The sequence below is a fragment of the Nycticebus coucang genome, chromosome 1, assembly GCF_027406575.1.
Source record: "Nycticebus coucang isolate mNycCou1 chromosome 1, mNycCou1.pri, whole genome shotgun sequence".
Lineage (NCBI taxonomy): Eukaryota > Metazoa > Chordata > Mammalia > Primates > Lorisidae > Nycticebus > Nycticebus coucang.
Genome location: NC_069780.1, coordinates 20324784 through 20340917, shown reverse-complemented (window position 1 = coordinate 20340917; position 16134 = coordinate 20324784). Strand labels below are relative to the sequence as shown.

The 16134-nt window shown below is 35.0% G+C and overlaps 1 protein-coding gene across 1 annotated transcript in view; it reads right to left on the bottom strand.

The window, feature by feature from the left end:
* Positions 1-1819, bottom strand: part of LOC128597582 (serine-rich coiled-coil domain-containing protein 1-like) — a 239029-nt gene extending 237210 nt beyond the window's left edge. Inside the window, exon 1 of the mRNA XM_053608094.1 lies at positions 1778-1819. Coding sequence (XP_053464069.1) covers positions 1778-1813 — 36 coding nt within the window. The 5' untranslated portion in view covers positions 1814-1819. The remainder of the gene's footprint in view (positions 1-1777) is intronic.
* Positions 1820-16134: the final 14315 nt, after the last annotated feature.

Genomic DNA, 16134 nt, shown 5'->3' with positions numbered 1-16134 from the left:
TTTATTTTTCCTTCGACTTTTAAGATTAACTCATGTAACCAAAACTAATGATGTGAAATCTCAAATATCCAGTATTTTTTATATTATAAACTCTGATTTTGTGAGAGTGAGAAATGATTATTTCAAAATTAGGATAATACTTTCATATCATTATGGTTCCACTTATGATTTCATAGCACATACAATAAATTCACATTCCTCAAAATTCCTAGTAACAATATGCTCTCCATCTCCATAATAACATTACTCTATCTTCAAAGCAATAAATACACATTCCACAAAAATGATTTTCCCTTGTGAAAAGAAGAAAATCTTAAACAAAATATTTCTCATCTTATTAAATATTTTTCTATAGTCAATTTGTATCAATTAATGCTGCATTAATACCTAAATAAAAGAAATCACACCTTTAGCATATGTTAGAAATATGGATGACAGAGAGATCAATAAAAAGAAATGATAGCAAAGGACAATTTGAGATCTGTGGAGGTTTTAAACTTTAAGCAGATATTTAATATATCCAAATCCCATCTTCCATTCACATTAGCAGTTTTTTCTACTGCAACTTTATTCATAAGTTTCTAAACCTTCAGAATTCTTTCACTAGTCAAGTGCACTAGATAGAACTAGATAGTTCATAGTTTGGGCAGCTTTATAAGCACTGCATTTTTTAATTGATTCCCAGGTCCTTCTCGGTGAATGTCATCAAATTATGTCTCTTCTGTCAATACTGAATAAAATCATTATGAAAATAGGACTTTACCTTTAAATCACCTTTAACATCATATTGAGATTAATCTGTTTGGCATTTACTGCTAGGTGCAACAGTTAGAATCACATGAGTGTACTGCTATAGCAGTCTGTAATGGAGGTAAACAACCACGATTAGCTGATGTATGCTGGTGGGGGGAGAAGAGAAAAGACATGAATGAAATGGACAATGAAATTAGCTCTTTCTCAAAGTCTGATGGCACTTTGGAGATTCTACATGTTAAATTCACATATACATCTCTTATTGAAAAAAGTTCATGTCACAGCAGAAAAGCTGTCACAGAAATCGCAATCTCCTGAACTGAAATACAGGTAACTGACTCTGCCTGGGTGCATATATTTATGGATTGATACATTTATTTATTCTTGTTCAAATCTAATCCTGTGCTAGATTATGTGCATATATTTATATATAGCCAAGCAAGGTTGTACATCTGAGATTTCTATAAAAAAATCATAGACTATTTTGAATTTTCTAAATATGACTTAGAAACAAACTAAAGTGGTTAGAAAGTCAAGGTTGCTTTAAATTCACTGGAAGGATTTCTTGTACTGGATTTCTGTTCTTAGGAAAGGCCTCCTTAGCTGTGGCAAAAGCACAACTGTACATGATATACAAAGTCTTTGAACAAGTAAGTAAAAAGAAGTTAGGATTTAACAAAGCTTACTGATTGAGTTCACAGAGAAAGTATTATCATTGTTGCTAAATGAAAATAAACTTTAATAAGAGCCACTTCTTTCTTTGCCCCAGACTTTGAGCTATCACTGCGGTCTCAACACACTTGGCCACACTGCAATGCAGTTTTCTTAAATGGACTGAATAATGACAAACAGATAAGGAAGAGGCAAAGGGAACCATTTACTACACACACTGGAGGTAATATACAACACTGGGGATTGCATTGCATATTGACCCTTGGGCATTTGGTCTCAATCAGCATGCCATGCTACAGCACAGTAACACATAGTCATGTTGACAACACAGAGCTGAATTTCAGAGACTCACATAATTGCCTGCGAGAAGGTACAGGAGCACTTCCATAAGCTGTGCCCTGTAAATAAAACACATTTTTTTTTTTTTTTGAGCAAATGATGTCAGTTTAGTAACACTAGATATGGTGGACAAATGAATAAAGATAACGAAGAGATACAAAATAAATGTGGTTTATGAAGCTTCTTTTATCAAACAAGGTCTTTGAGTTACTAAATTTGGCAGACAAATATATGTTAAAATAAATTTTAGGAAATTAAGTTAAAAATATATATACATGTAAAGTAAACCAAAACAAGAAAGTAAAATAAAAATTACAGCAAAAGATTGGAACATTTATACTTGACAGAATGGAAGTTCTGTGAAAAGTAGAACACACATGATATTTATGAAGTGGCCTCCTTAAAAAGTAGGTTCCCTTGCACCAATTCCTTAGCTGATGCAAACGTTTTTTCAAAATATTTTAAACTGAGCAGTGAACTACTAGTTGCTCTTTTCATTCTCTACCTGTGTAATCAACAAAAGTTGATCCCTGAAAAGCAGCATAACTTGAAAAGGGAAAAAGTTGTTGAATGAAAATATGAATTGTATAAGACACCAAAGTTTGAATGCTTAGATTCTGAGCGCTTGCTATATCCCCCCAGTTAGCAAAACTCTGTATAAATAGAAAGTACAATTTAAATATCTATTTTTATTACCAGCAATGACCTTTGTCCCCAAATTATTTTATAACACACTCAAAGTAGATGTTTGAAAACACTGAGTAAATAAAAATCTCTGTGAAAATCAATACTTAATTTTAAATATAATAACTTATGAAAGACAAGAACATGTAAAAATGATAAATATTTACTGAGCACTTATTTACTCCGTGAAGTTCCTATACTTACATAGCACATAACAAATTAACTCACATAGTTACCACAACAGTCCCTGAGGGAGTTGTTATTTTTCACTTTTATTTATTACTGTTCCCATTTTTGCTAATAAGAAAAATTCTGTTTCAAATTCATTAAGCAATTTTAGATTTGCTTCTGTGTCAGTTAAGGAACCAAGTTATTAAGCCTTGTTAAAAAGTTAAAATGGGGGGCTCTACAACATGATCCCTATTGCTAAAATTTAGTGAATTTTGTTTCTAGTAAAATAGCAAATGCTAATATTAAGGCTTTAGTCTTATAAAAATATACTAAGGAGGGAACATATTTTGTAAAATATTTGCATGCTTGCATTGAAGATTAAAAAATAAAGGCGTGCAAATCCCTTGCTTAAATTTCCTGTGTCTAAGAATATGTTTATATCTCTAGTCTATTTAGGAAGAAGCATGTCCTTTTAGCCATGGTCTATTGGAATTTTTCTGTGTAGGTTTAAATAAATTTTGCTTTGGATAATGGTTTGTGAGTGAATTTTATCAAAGAATTGCATGAAACTTAGAAGAAAGCACAGTAGTTAATAAACTTGCCATGGAGGCATAAGAACAGACTGAGTACCATTTCCATCAGTCATTACGTCATTGAACATTGAGCTATTCAAGACAGCTCAATGAACAGCTACTCAAGCACGCTGTTTTTGAATTTGAGGTTAAGTGCAGAAATCAAGGAAGGTAAACATCTAAGTACTCTTCCAGCATTGTATTTGAAATGGAACAAAGTTATACCTATACTATTCGGATGGAAAGAAATCAAAGGAATATCTAGATCAGAAAGGTAATCTGGTTTAATCTGGAAGATTTAAAAATACGATATGCACACATAGATTTATCTGATTCTACAGCACAAGATTCACTATATAGGTCAATATTTTTTAAAGGTTATCATTATTTGCAACAAATTTATTGTTTTTTTTTGGGGGGGGGCCGGGGCTGGGTTTGAACCCACCACCTCTGGCATATGGGACCGGCGCCCTACTCCTTGAGCCACAGGCGCCACCCAAATTTATTCAGTTTTTTAAGACTTTAGAGCTTTTAATGTGTTTCCTCAATGCCAAGTAACAAAAATCTGAAACAATGGTTCTCAACCTTCCTAATGCCACGGCCCTTTAATACAGTTCCTGCGGGTCGCGACCCACAGGTTGAGAACTGCTGATGTAAAACAATAAAAACTACTATTATTTTAAAGTTCTGTTATTAAATCTTAGAGAAAATGAAAATCACATTATTTTTCCTGTTTACTTGTAACACATTTCCGAGGTCTGCACTATGTTAGGACTCATCTTTATGAGAACTGAAGATTCAAATTCATTCCTATAATAAACCATAAACACGTACTATTGAAGAATAATATAAAATATGGGAAAGTAATTCATTTATAATACATTTATTGGAGAAGCTAATTTCCAGGCATCTAAAAGTTGTTAAATAAATTTGTGGGAAAGTCATAAATAAGTAAATCCAAAATAGCTCAACTGAATTTTGTTAATGTATTTTATTTCTAAACTTTTTCTATTCTAATGGTTGATCTGCCTATTCATAAACCAACAGAATACTATTTTACTTTTGAGGCTTTATATTCCTATTGCAGGTATAGCTTTACATTTATTCATAGTTCTTACTAAGTATTTTGCCTTGTTATTTTTGTCTGTTTGTTTTTCCATATGAACACAAGAATCTAACTGTCAGGAAAAAAAGGTATCATTTTTCTTGGAAAGACATTACATTTACAAAATTAATTAAGGAAATTAATATCATTAGCTTTTCAGTCCCATATTTAAGAATAGCATGACTTTCAAATTTTATATTTCAGTTTATGGATCTTTTTCTTTTTGAGACAGAGTCTCACTAAGTTGTCCTCTGTAGAGTGCTGTCATGTCACAGCTCACAGCAACCTTGAACTATTTGGTTTAAGCGATTCTCTTGCCTCGGCTTCCCAGAGAGTAGCTGCGACTACAGGCACCCACCACGAGGCCCAGCTATTTTTTGTTGCAGTTGTCATTGTTGTTTAGCTGTTCCAATCTAGGTTTGAACCTGCCAGCCTTGGTGTATGTGGCTGGCGCCATAACCACTGCAGTATAGACGCCGAGCCTCAGTTTTTCTATCTTTCACAAAGCTATTTAGGTTAGTGTTAATTGGTAACTTTTCATTTTTTTCATAATATCTTGTCACTATTATGGACTTAACCTTTAAAATAAATTTACTGCCGGGCACGGTGGCTCACGCCTGTAATCCCAGCACTGTGGGAGGCTGAGGAGGGAGAATCGCTTGAGCTGAGGAGTTCGAGACTCGCCTGAGCGACAGTGAGATCCCCGACTCATGAAAAAAAATGGAAAAACCCAGCCGGGCGCGACGGCGAGCAGCTGTAATCCCAGCAGCTTCCAGAGGCTGAGGCAGTGGGGTGCCCGCAGCCCGAGTCTGAGGTTGTGGTGAGCTACCACGCCCATTGCACTCGGCTCAGGGGCATAGGGTGGGACCCTGTCTCAACAACAACAAAAAAATAAATAAAAAATAAAATAAAATAAATTTACTTATTTCATAGAGTCTATCAATTTAATCTGCAAAATATACTCAATAGTAAACATTTTCCTTCTGTACTTTTAATGTTCATTTGAAATCCAACTCACAGTAGAGTTTTTCTTGGGAATCCTGTGAAACTTGGTTTGAATGTTTTCTTCCATAACAATTTTATTTTATGTTATTTATTGTCATTATTAATATTAGGGTACAGATGATTAGATTACATAGTTTGCATTTGTTTGGTAAAGTTGAAGTTGTATTTGAGCCTTTCACAAGAGATTGTGCTATATACTCTTAATTGTGCCCATTAGGTGAGAAATCCCCTTCCCTCTTCCCTTCTCCCTGTTTTGTCTCCTCCTCCCCCATTCTCACCTCATTGTGCCCATTAGGTGAGAAATCCCCTTCCCTCTTCCCTTCTCCCTGTTTTGTCTCCTCCTCCCCCATTTGAACTTAATTGTGTTTTTCTCTCATGTGGGAGTGCAATTGTTTTTCTATTGGTTTCTTATTAATATTGCATACATAGGATACTTGCTTTTCCATTCTTGGTATATTTTACTAAGAAGAATGTTCTTCAACTCCATGTCCATCATTTTTATGGCTGAATAGTATTCCTTGGTATAACACAGTTTATTAATTCACTCGTGAGTTGATAGGCACTGGGGTTGATTCCATGTCTTGGTGATTGTGAATTGAGCAATGAACATTCTAGTACAAATGCCCTTATGATAAAATGATTTTTTTCCTTCTGGGTAGATACCTAGTAATGGGATTGTGGGATCAAATGGAGGTTTACTGTTAGCTCTTTGAGGATTCTCCATACTTCTTTCCATTGAGGCTATATTAGTTTGCAATTCCACCAGCAGTGTAAAAGTGTTCCCTTCAGCTTTGGGACTTTGCCATGTGAGCTATTTTCACTGGGGTTAGGTGATATCTCAAGGTGGTTTTGTTGTCATTTCTCTGATAATTAGGTATGATGAGCATTTTTTCATGTGTCTGTTGGTCACTCATCTGTCTCCTTCAGAGAGGGGACTACAGGCATTCCATTCATATATCTTGCCCACTTATACTTAGGATTGCTGTTCTTTTCTTATTCGTTAGTTTGAGTTCCTTGTAGATTCTAGTTATTAGTCCTTTGTCAAATTCCTAGCATGCAAATATCTCTTCTCATTCTGAAGGTTGCCTGCATGCTTTAGATGTTGTACTCTTAGCTGTGCAGAAGTTTTTTAGTTATATCACTAGAAACAGAAAAGTAAGATCTCTAATAATCTAAACCGTAAATTGAAAAGGAGAAATAATATAACATTGAAATACAAAGGATCATCACTGATTACTACAAAAAAATTCTATGCCCAAGAATTTGAAAATGTGAAGGAAATGGACCAATACCTAGAATTACACCACCCTGCTAAACTCAACTAGAAAGATTTAGAAATTTTGAACATACCAATATCAAGCACTGAAATTGCATCAACAATACAAAATTTTCCAAAAAGGATAAGTCTTGGACCAGATTGTTTCACAGCAGAATTCTATCAAAACTTCAAAAAGTCACTCATACCTAAATTACAGAACCTATTCCAAAAGATAAAGTAGAAAGAAACTCCCCAACACATTCTATGAAGCAAAGATCATGCTAATACAAAGCCAGCAAAAAACCAACTAGAAAGGAAAAATACAGATCAATATTATTAATGAATATTGACACAAAAATATTCAATAAAATCCTAGCAAACGGAATACAGCTACACAGTAAAAAAATTACACGTTGTGATCAGGTGGATTTTATCCTAGGGATGAAAGGTTTGTTCAACATACATAATTCCATAAATGTAATTCGTCACATAAATAGAAGGAAAAACGAAGACCATAGATCCTCTCAATTCAGCATGGCTTTCTGACAAAAACACTTAAGAAAATAGGCATAGATGGGATAATCCTTGAACTGATACAGCCTGTCTAAAACAAACCCATAGCCCATATCATATGAATTGAGTAAAACTGAATACTTTCCTACCTAGAATTAGAACCAGACAAGGATTCCCACTTTTACCACTGGTATTCAAAATAGTGCTGGAAGTTTTAGCTAATGCAAGCAGACAATAGAAAGGTATCAAGGGTGTTCAAATGGGGACAGAGGAGGTCTATGACCTTATACTTAGAAAACCCCAGGGACTCAACCTCAAGCCTCCTGGAAGTGATCATGAAATAAAGTAACATCTCAGTATACAAAATCAATGTCCACAAATCAGGAGCTTTCATATACTCTAATAACAGTCAAACTGGGAATCAAAGAAAAAGACACAATACTCTTCACAGTAGCTCCAAAGAAAGTGAAATACCTGGGAATATACCCAATAAAGGACATGAAGAATCATTAAAGAGAGAACTAAAAAACCCTGATAAAAGAAATAGCAGAAGACATTAACAAATGGAAGAACACCATATGCTCATTGCTGGGAAGGATCAAGATTGTTAAAATGTCCCTACTACTCCAAGTGTTCTACAGATGTGATGCAATCTTCATCAAAGGACCATCATCATCATCAAAGTACCAACATCATACTTTGAAGAACTTGAAAAAAATAGTACTTCATTTCCTAGGGAACCATAAAAAAACCCAAATAGCCAATACAATTCTAAGAAATAAAAACAAATCTGGAGACATCACATTACCAGACTTCAGCATATACAAGTCTAAAGTAATCAAAGCAGCATGGTACTAGCACAAAGATGGAGATAAGATCTATGGAATCGAATAGATAATCTAGAGATGAACTCAGCCGTGTATCAAAATATGCATTTTGAACATTTGCAATAGACTCCTTATCGCAGCTCTATTTACAGTCACCAAAATGTGGAAACAACCTTAATGCCCACAAACCCAGGAATGGATTAACAAGCTGTGGTATATATATATATATATATATATATGTATGAATGCTATTCAGCCATTAAAAAAGATGAAGACTTTACATCTTCTCTATTAACCTGGATTGAGTTGGAACACATTCTTCTTGGCAAAGTATCACAAGAATGGAGAAAAAAGAACCCAATATCCAATTCTAATATGAAGCCAGTAAGATGATCTTGCTTCATACATACATTCCTGGGAGAAGAGCTCAGCTCAATTCTAGGTTGGGGGCAGGGAAATGAGGGAGCAGGGAGAGGGGAGGAGAGAGGGGGATGGGAGGTCATGGTGTATGGCACATTTCTTAGGGGAGGGACACAATTATAGGAGGGACTTTACCTAACAAATGTAATCAGTGTAACCTGGTTACCTGTTACATTCCAAAACCCGATGTAAAAGAAAGTCAGACAAATAAGTTCATGAACTCATTCTAGAAAAAGTACTACATATCCTATTGCTGAATATCACTATGTCACCTTCGAAGTAATTCTCTTGGGAAGTGATGCGCTAACACCAGCACCTAGTCCACCCTTCAAACCACTTTTTCTATGATGAGTTGCAAACTTAATTGTCAGACCTCCTATGATAATGGCTCAGATTGACATTCCAGAAAAAGAGTTCCCAGGCTGCACTGAAGGGTGGACTAAGAACTGTCATCAGTCATAGTTTCCCAAGGAGAGTACTTAGACGGTGATCATAGTAACAGTCAGCTTACACATTTACACATTACAATAGTAATATACATTTTTCTAGACTGAATTTGGGAACCTAATTAACCTCGTATGTGTACATCCTCTAAGTTGTCTTTCCAGATCATATTTCTCCTTTCCAGTTACCTACTTCTGTGTCAATTAAGTTTCCTTTTGCTTATACTTTATACAGGTGACTATTTTTTAGCTGTATTTTTCATTATATTGTTAATCATTTAACTTACATGTTTTCCTCAGTGGAATATTTACAATTAAAAAATGCCATCATATGTCAGCATAAAGACCAAATATAGACAAATTTATCATATATCAAATCAAAGAAAATGCATTTCCAAAGTGATCATTAATTTAATCCAGACTTTATAAACTAAATTTATGCATGTCAGTTAAAAATAAAGGATAGTCAACCTATTTTTTCTTCAAGTAATACTTGGTTGGGGCAACTAACCATTAGATATTACCTTATGGAGCCTAATCATTGCTAAAAAAAAAAAAATACTATTCTTAAGACAACTGTTCGGTATAAACAGCTTAAAACCAGTTAAAAATATGTTTAAGGAGATATGATAATGGGGCCTAGATTCACATTTCCCACATCATGTTTATTCTGAACAATTTTCTTTCTAAAACATTTATTTTAGAAAGTCCATCTATCTTCTGCACAGATAAGGTTACAAAAAGTAAAGTATACAGGCAACCTTCAGAATGGGAGAAGGTATTTTCATGTTATGAATCTGACAGAAGGCTGATAATCAGAATTTACAGAGAACTCAAACTAATCCGTAAGAAAAAAGCAAACAATCGCATTAATAAGTGGGCAAGATATGAACAGAAACTTCTCTGAAGAAGATAGATGGTTGGGCAACAAACACTTGAAAAAAATGCTCATTATACCTAATCATCAGAGAAATGGAAAACAAAATCACTTGGAGATACCACTTAACCCCAGCGAGAATAGCCTACCTCACAAAGTCCCAAAACTGTCGATGCTGGCAAAGATATGGAGAGAAGGGAGCACTTTTACATTGCTGGTGGAATTGCAAACTATTATAGCCTCAATGGAAAGAAGAACGTAGAGTCCTTAAAAAGCTAACAGTAAATCTTTCATTTGATCCCACAATCCCATTACTAGGTATCTACCCAAAAGGAAAAAAAATATGATTTTATCATAAGGGCATTTGCACTAGAATGTTTATCACAGCCCAATACACAATCACCAAGACATGGAATCAACTCAAATGCCCATCTACTCATAAATGGAATAATAAACTGTGGTATAATGGGGAATACTGGGCGGCGCCTGTGGCTCAGTGAGTAGGGCGCCGGCCCCATATGCCGAGGGTGGCGGGTTCAAACCCAGCCCCGGCCAAACTGCAACAAAAAAATAGCCGGGCATTGTGGCGGGCGCCTGTAGTCCCAGCTGCTCGGGAGGCTGAGGCAAGAGAATCGCGTAAGCCCAAGAGTTAGAGGTTGCTGTGAGCCGTGTGACGCCACGGCACTCTACCCGAGGGCAGTACAGTGAGACTCTGTCTCTACAAAAAAAAAAAAAAAAAAAAAAGCAGGGAATACTATTCGGCCATAAAAATGATGGAGACTTTATATGCTTTGTATTTACCTGTATGGAGCTGAAGAATACTCTTCTTGGTTAAATGGAAAGGCAAGTATCTGACCTCTTCACTCAATACTAATGTGAAACCAATAGATAAAACCCCCACATAAGAGAAAAAAAAAAAAAAAAAAACCATGAATACAAGTGGGGGAGGAAGGAGAAAGAGAGAAAGGGAAGAGGGGAGGCGGGAGGAGGGAGGAGGATGGGAAGCTGTCACCTAATGGGCACAATGTAAGGGTATACAGCCTACCCCCGGGTGAAAAGTTCAACTACAATTTGAAATTTACCTAACAAATGCAAACACTGCAACCTACTAATTTTACCCTCACATTAATCTGACATTTTTATTTTATTTTATTTTATTTTATTTTATTTTATTTTAGATAGAGTTTCACTTTGTTGCCCTCTGTAGATTGCTGTGGCATCATAGCTCACAGCAACCTCAAACTCCTGGGCTCAAATGATTCTCTTTCCTCAGCCTCCCAAGTAGCTGGGACTACAGGTGCCCACCAGAATGCCTGGCTATTTTTAGGGATGGGGTCTAGCTCTGTCCTCAGGCTTTTCTCATGAGCTCAGGCATGAGCTCATGGCAATCCACCCACTTCGGCTTCTCAGAGTGCTAGAATTACACGCGTGAGCCACTGTGCCTGGCCTAATCTGACATTTTTTAAAAAGTCCATCTATAACTTGACATTTCAATTGCAATAACAATTAACAAATTTTAAGGTATTAAAATATCCAAATCAAAGTACATAACTTGTTCATTTAAGCCATGGTAAAGAATAAGACGGTGTTCAATTTTTTGCAGGAGCTTAATACAGCAAAGAACTACCCTACATTTGAGTTTCCTCCCACCCAACACACACACAAATAGTACAGTTCATGGAAGTCATTTCCCTTATTGAACTAATATTTTTACATTTCACAATGCTTTATAGCACATCATATGCTTATTTCCTAGGTACTACAATGTCAGAGATGACAAAATTCCCTAAAGGATATGATTTCACCTCCATATTATATCTTTACTATTCTTACATATGGAAAATAGAAAGAATTACCAAAATAAATTTCCATAGTAAAAAAACAGAAAAGGACCTTGACAGCCTTGAAACAAATTTCTCAGCTCCCGCATCCAAGGGGCTTACTAACAGATGCTGAGCCTGACTAGATCGGGCGTGTTCAGGGTGGTATGGCCGTAGACATGTGAACTTAGTAAATGTGGAATGTAAGTGTCTTAGCACAGTAACTAAGAAAATGGAAGGCTATGTTAACCAGTGTGATGAAAATGTGTCAAATGGTCTATGAAACTAGTGTATAGTACCCCATGATCACATTAATGTACACAGCTATGATTTAATAAAAAAAGAAAAAAAAGATGCTGAGCCTGTATGGCAAAGGTGGATGACGGGACAGAGCCTGGCTAGTGCACTGTGGGAGGCTGTTCTGTGAAGTATGTGGGTCTGGTAATTTTCATGATATTAACAAGTCATCTTAGTTGTAAATAACAACTGAAACAACCCCATGATTCTGGAAGAGAGAACAAATATGAAAAACAGAAATTCCTAAAAGGCAAAAAATGCCTTAAAAAACACAAAACAATGTGATAAACTTCCTCACTACCTTCCTACGCCTCTGGAAGTTAAGAAAATAATAATAATAAATTGTAGCCATAGTTCAGAACACAGAGATAGAAAATTATAATATATAATTTTGTTAGAATGAGAGTCATTACCACTTTTACCTAAAAAAAAAATTAAAAATAATATCTCAAGTAAGATTGAATAAGAATTCAGTATTCATTCATTGGCTCCTGGCAAAGTGCTAGACCTGGAATGGAAATAGGAGTATTAGAAAACTCTTAAGTAACACTTTATCCAAAGCCTGCGGCCAAGTGTTTTTCAAAATTCAGAATTATTGAAATTTATAAAATAAAACCCTTAGCTCTGTCTACAGCTGGAACAATCAAAGACATTAAGATTTCTGCAGCAAAAATATAACCCCACTGTGATTTAAAAGAAAACTGTAAATAGCTTCTTTTCGATTCCAATCAGGTCATATTTGGCTACCAAATAATTCATAAAAGAACTTTAAGTTTTCAGGGCATTTTGTTTGCTTGTTTGTGTTCTGGAGCTCAGAATTGCAGAGAAGGGACTAAAAAGCTGCAAGATTATTAAAAATTATATAATTAGTAACTAAGAGGATATAAAAGTTTTTAGAGTTTTAATTGTATTACCATGTGTATCAGAAACTCAGAAAGTTAAAATTCTCCTGATAACGAAATAGTTTAAAAACAATTAGTTGTTCAAGAAAATGGAGTTCAATTCTACCATGTACAGAAGAGTGCCTAATATGTGAAATAATCTTCCACAAATACAGAAATCTTATCTTGATCCCCTTCATGGTGTCTACATGTGGAAATACTATGATTTAGTTAATATAACCATTTTAAATGTTCTATAATGACATTATTTTAAATAACGACAAGACAAAGACATCAATATCCTATGTCCCATCATGCTTTTTGGTGGAATTTCTATTTAAACGTACAAGAGCAGTGTTTCAAGTATTTATATGCCATCCAGCACTATCCTCAAGGATTAAATAAAAGACATGGCTCAGTTTCAGGAGTCTGTAAAATGCTTGACAGGCCCCTGAAATTGGAAACTATTGAGTTGTGTGCATTTTAGGTACCTAAATTATACTTGAAATAACTATTAGTTTTGTGCCTACTTAGATTCTTGCTTTGATATTTATTTTAACCCTTCATTAAAGTGCTCCAATTAAACATATTAAAATGTTATCTCCGTTAAACTTCCTCTTGAAATATAGACCCATCTGCCCAGGCATGCTCTTGATCTGCCACCTTGGTTGACATACACTGATGAAATCACTTGCTCCTTAATCAAACCAGGTCATATACAGAACATTGAATAAGAATTCAGTATTCATTCACTGGCTCCAGGCACACACCCCAAAAAGCAAAACAGTGCTAGAAATGGAATGGAAATAGGAATATTAGAAAACTCTTTCAATCGACTAAATTCATTGTACCCAGTTTGTTACCTTTACGTGACAAAAAAATAATGACAATCAGGGCGAAATTCTACAGAACTCATTTCCGGAATAATTCTTCAGCCATGTTTTAAATTTGAAGGTAGTTCAAAGAAAACTGAGACAATAAAATGAGTAGGATTTACTATTCGATCTTTTAGCCACTAAAAAAGGAGAGATACACAAAAATACACATAAATAAATAACTAAATACATATGTAAGTAAATAATAGTGATAAAAGGAAACCCTTTACTTCTACAACAGCCTAGTAGAAATTCAAAAATGAACCATACAAGGATAATGATAAATCACATTCTCATTGCCCCTAAATAAATGTGAATGTTAGATCTCGATATTTCTATTAAGGAAATAACCACTTGAAAATGTGCTAATAAAATTAAATGTATGTCCTTCATTTTACCTGCTTCTAATGTTATTTAAAATAGTAAAACCATACATACATTAACAAACATTCTTGAAACAAATGTCAGTATCATTAAAGTGCTTTTAAGTTGTCTTAGCTTTACATTCTTTATTCTTTTCTTAAATTGACCCTGTTGAAAGTTATTCTACAATTTTCAGCAATATATTTCCTGCTGCTACTTCAGTAAGAAGCGCAGGAGGTGGGCATGTACTCTGATGGTACACTGAGGATATGAAATGCAGTATCACCCACAAGGAAAACACAAATTCCTCTGCGTGCTTTATATCATTGTAACTTATAATAGTAATCACAACTTTCTGTATTTCCTGGGGATTTCCCAAGGCACAGCCAAAGGCAATCCGTTCCTCCCAGCTAGTCAAGCTAGTCATAAATGTCCTGGGTTTCCTCCCTTGCTTAAATATTACCCTAAGCCCTCTTCTTTTATTATATCCCTTTCCAATAGAGTGAACCATTTCCCAAAAGACACTTACCAAGAAGAAGGTTGACATTTGCAACAATAAGAAACAGCATGCACTGTGTATTAATATGAGTGCCTGAAAGACTTGACATGCATCCTTCTAATTAATTTAGAGTTCTCCTCTCTGGCTGTGCATTCATTTATTATCAATAGAAAATGAAGTCTTTTAAATGTCAGTACTCTTCACACTATGGAAGCAAGAAACATAAACTAATCCTGAGCAGAATCCATTAAGTTTTTTTTTTTTTTTTTATAGTAGAAGCAGAGATAAGCATTCTCTTAATTTTTTCCCATTTGGCACAGATGTATCAATTATGATGAATTATACTTATGATATTCTTTTTATTACAGAAAAAAGACAGAAAAAAGGACTCCTCAAAAGGATCAAGAGATGAATTTAATAATTCTAAAGTACACACCTCTTATACACGTACACATACACACATTTTAATACCTGTCAATGATCCTCTCAACTTGCGGGTGACCCTTGAGGTTGCTACAAGCCTGCCTTTACGTACTTCTTTAAATTTACCTATCAGTCTACCAGATATCATTCAGACTGGCTGTTAAATAGAACAGGAAAAGGAAAACTATGTAGATTGTTTAATGTCAGGAAGAAGATAATTATGCAAAGTTTATGTCTTAACTGGTTAAATTTGAACTGTATCTGAGTAAGTTTGTATTTTGAAGGTACAATAACATTCCAATTATCAAAAGCTTCTTTTCAGGAAAGTAGTAAAAAGGAAAAAAATATTCAAAAGCATGAGTGAAACATGAAGCTGAAAGTGAAATGGTCATGAAAAGTAAGAGTGATAGCGCAACACAGCACTATACCATAGCTGGAGAATATAGCCATCTTGGGCCAGAGTATCTGTTAAAAGATAAGAAGTCAATACCCTCTCATTTGGAATATCAGACCATCCGGGTAACCACCAAAGAAAGTCTGTAAAACCAGGAAGAACAAAAAAATGTATTTCTTGGGCGGCGCCTGTGGCTCAAAGGAGTAGGGTGCCGGCCCCGTATGCCAGAGGTGGTGGGTTCAAACCCAGCCCCGGCCAAAAACTGCAAAACACAAAACAAAAAAAAATGTATTTCTTTAGTTAAACATTTTCTTTTAATATGAAACATGTGGAAGTCCATTCATTCATCTGTATTTTAAGAAGAGACCAAGGCCTTTCTTTGAATTAGGATCTTTTCCATGTCCCCTTCCTTTTTCTTGGATAGTCTCTTGGTAATGCAGCTTTCTCAGATTTCACTGTAAGTTTATTTAAAGTGGCTTTAGAGCTTAAAGTTCCTTGAAAATTAATTTAAATTTGGATTCTTTCTGTGTATTTACTTATTTCTCCCAGGTTTTTCAGTGTTTAAAATACTTTCTACAGCATTAAACTTGGTTTTGCTCATTCTTTGGCCTGTTTTATCAGTTTACCTGAAATTTCACTCGTTAATCTAATAACAATAATTACACATTCATTTCAACTAGAATAAAAAGGTATGGGGGGAAACTTATGGAATAGAAGTTGACAGGTTAATGGGAGAGGTGTCTGTCACTTTCATCCCCACAGGTTTCTAGAATGCATGTGGCATTTACGTTAATCCAGTGAGAAGGTTAAGTGGAGCCTTCCTACAATCTGGAAGACAAAGTTAATGTAAAATTTTGTTCAGAACTCATTTTTAATATAGGATAAGTTTTGATAGGTACATACACTAATAAAATATTAATTTTCTGCTGTTTATATGACAATC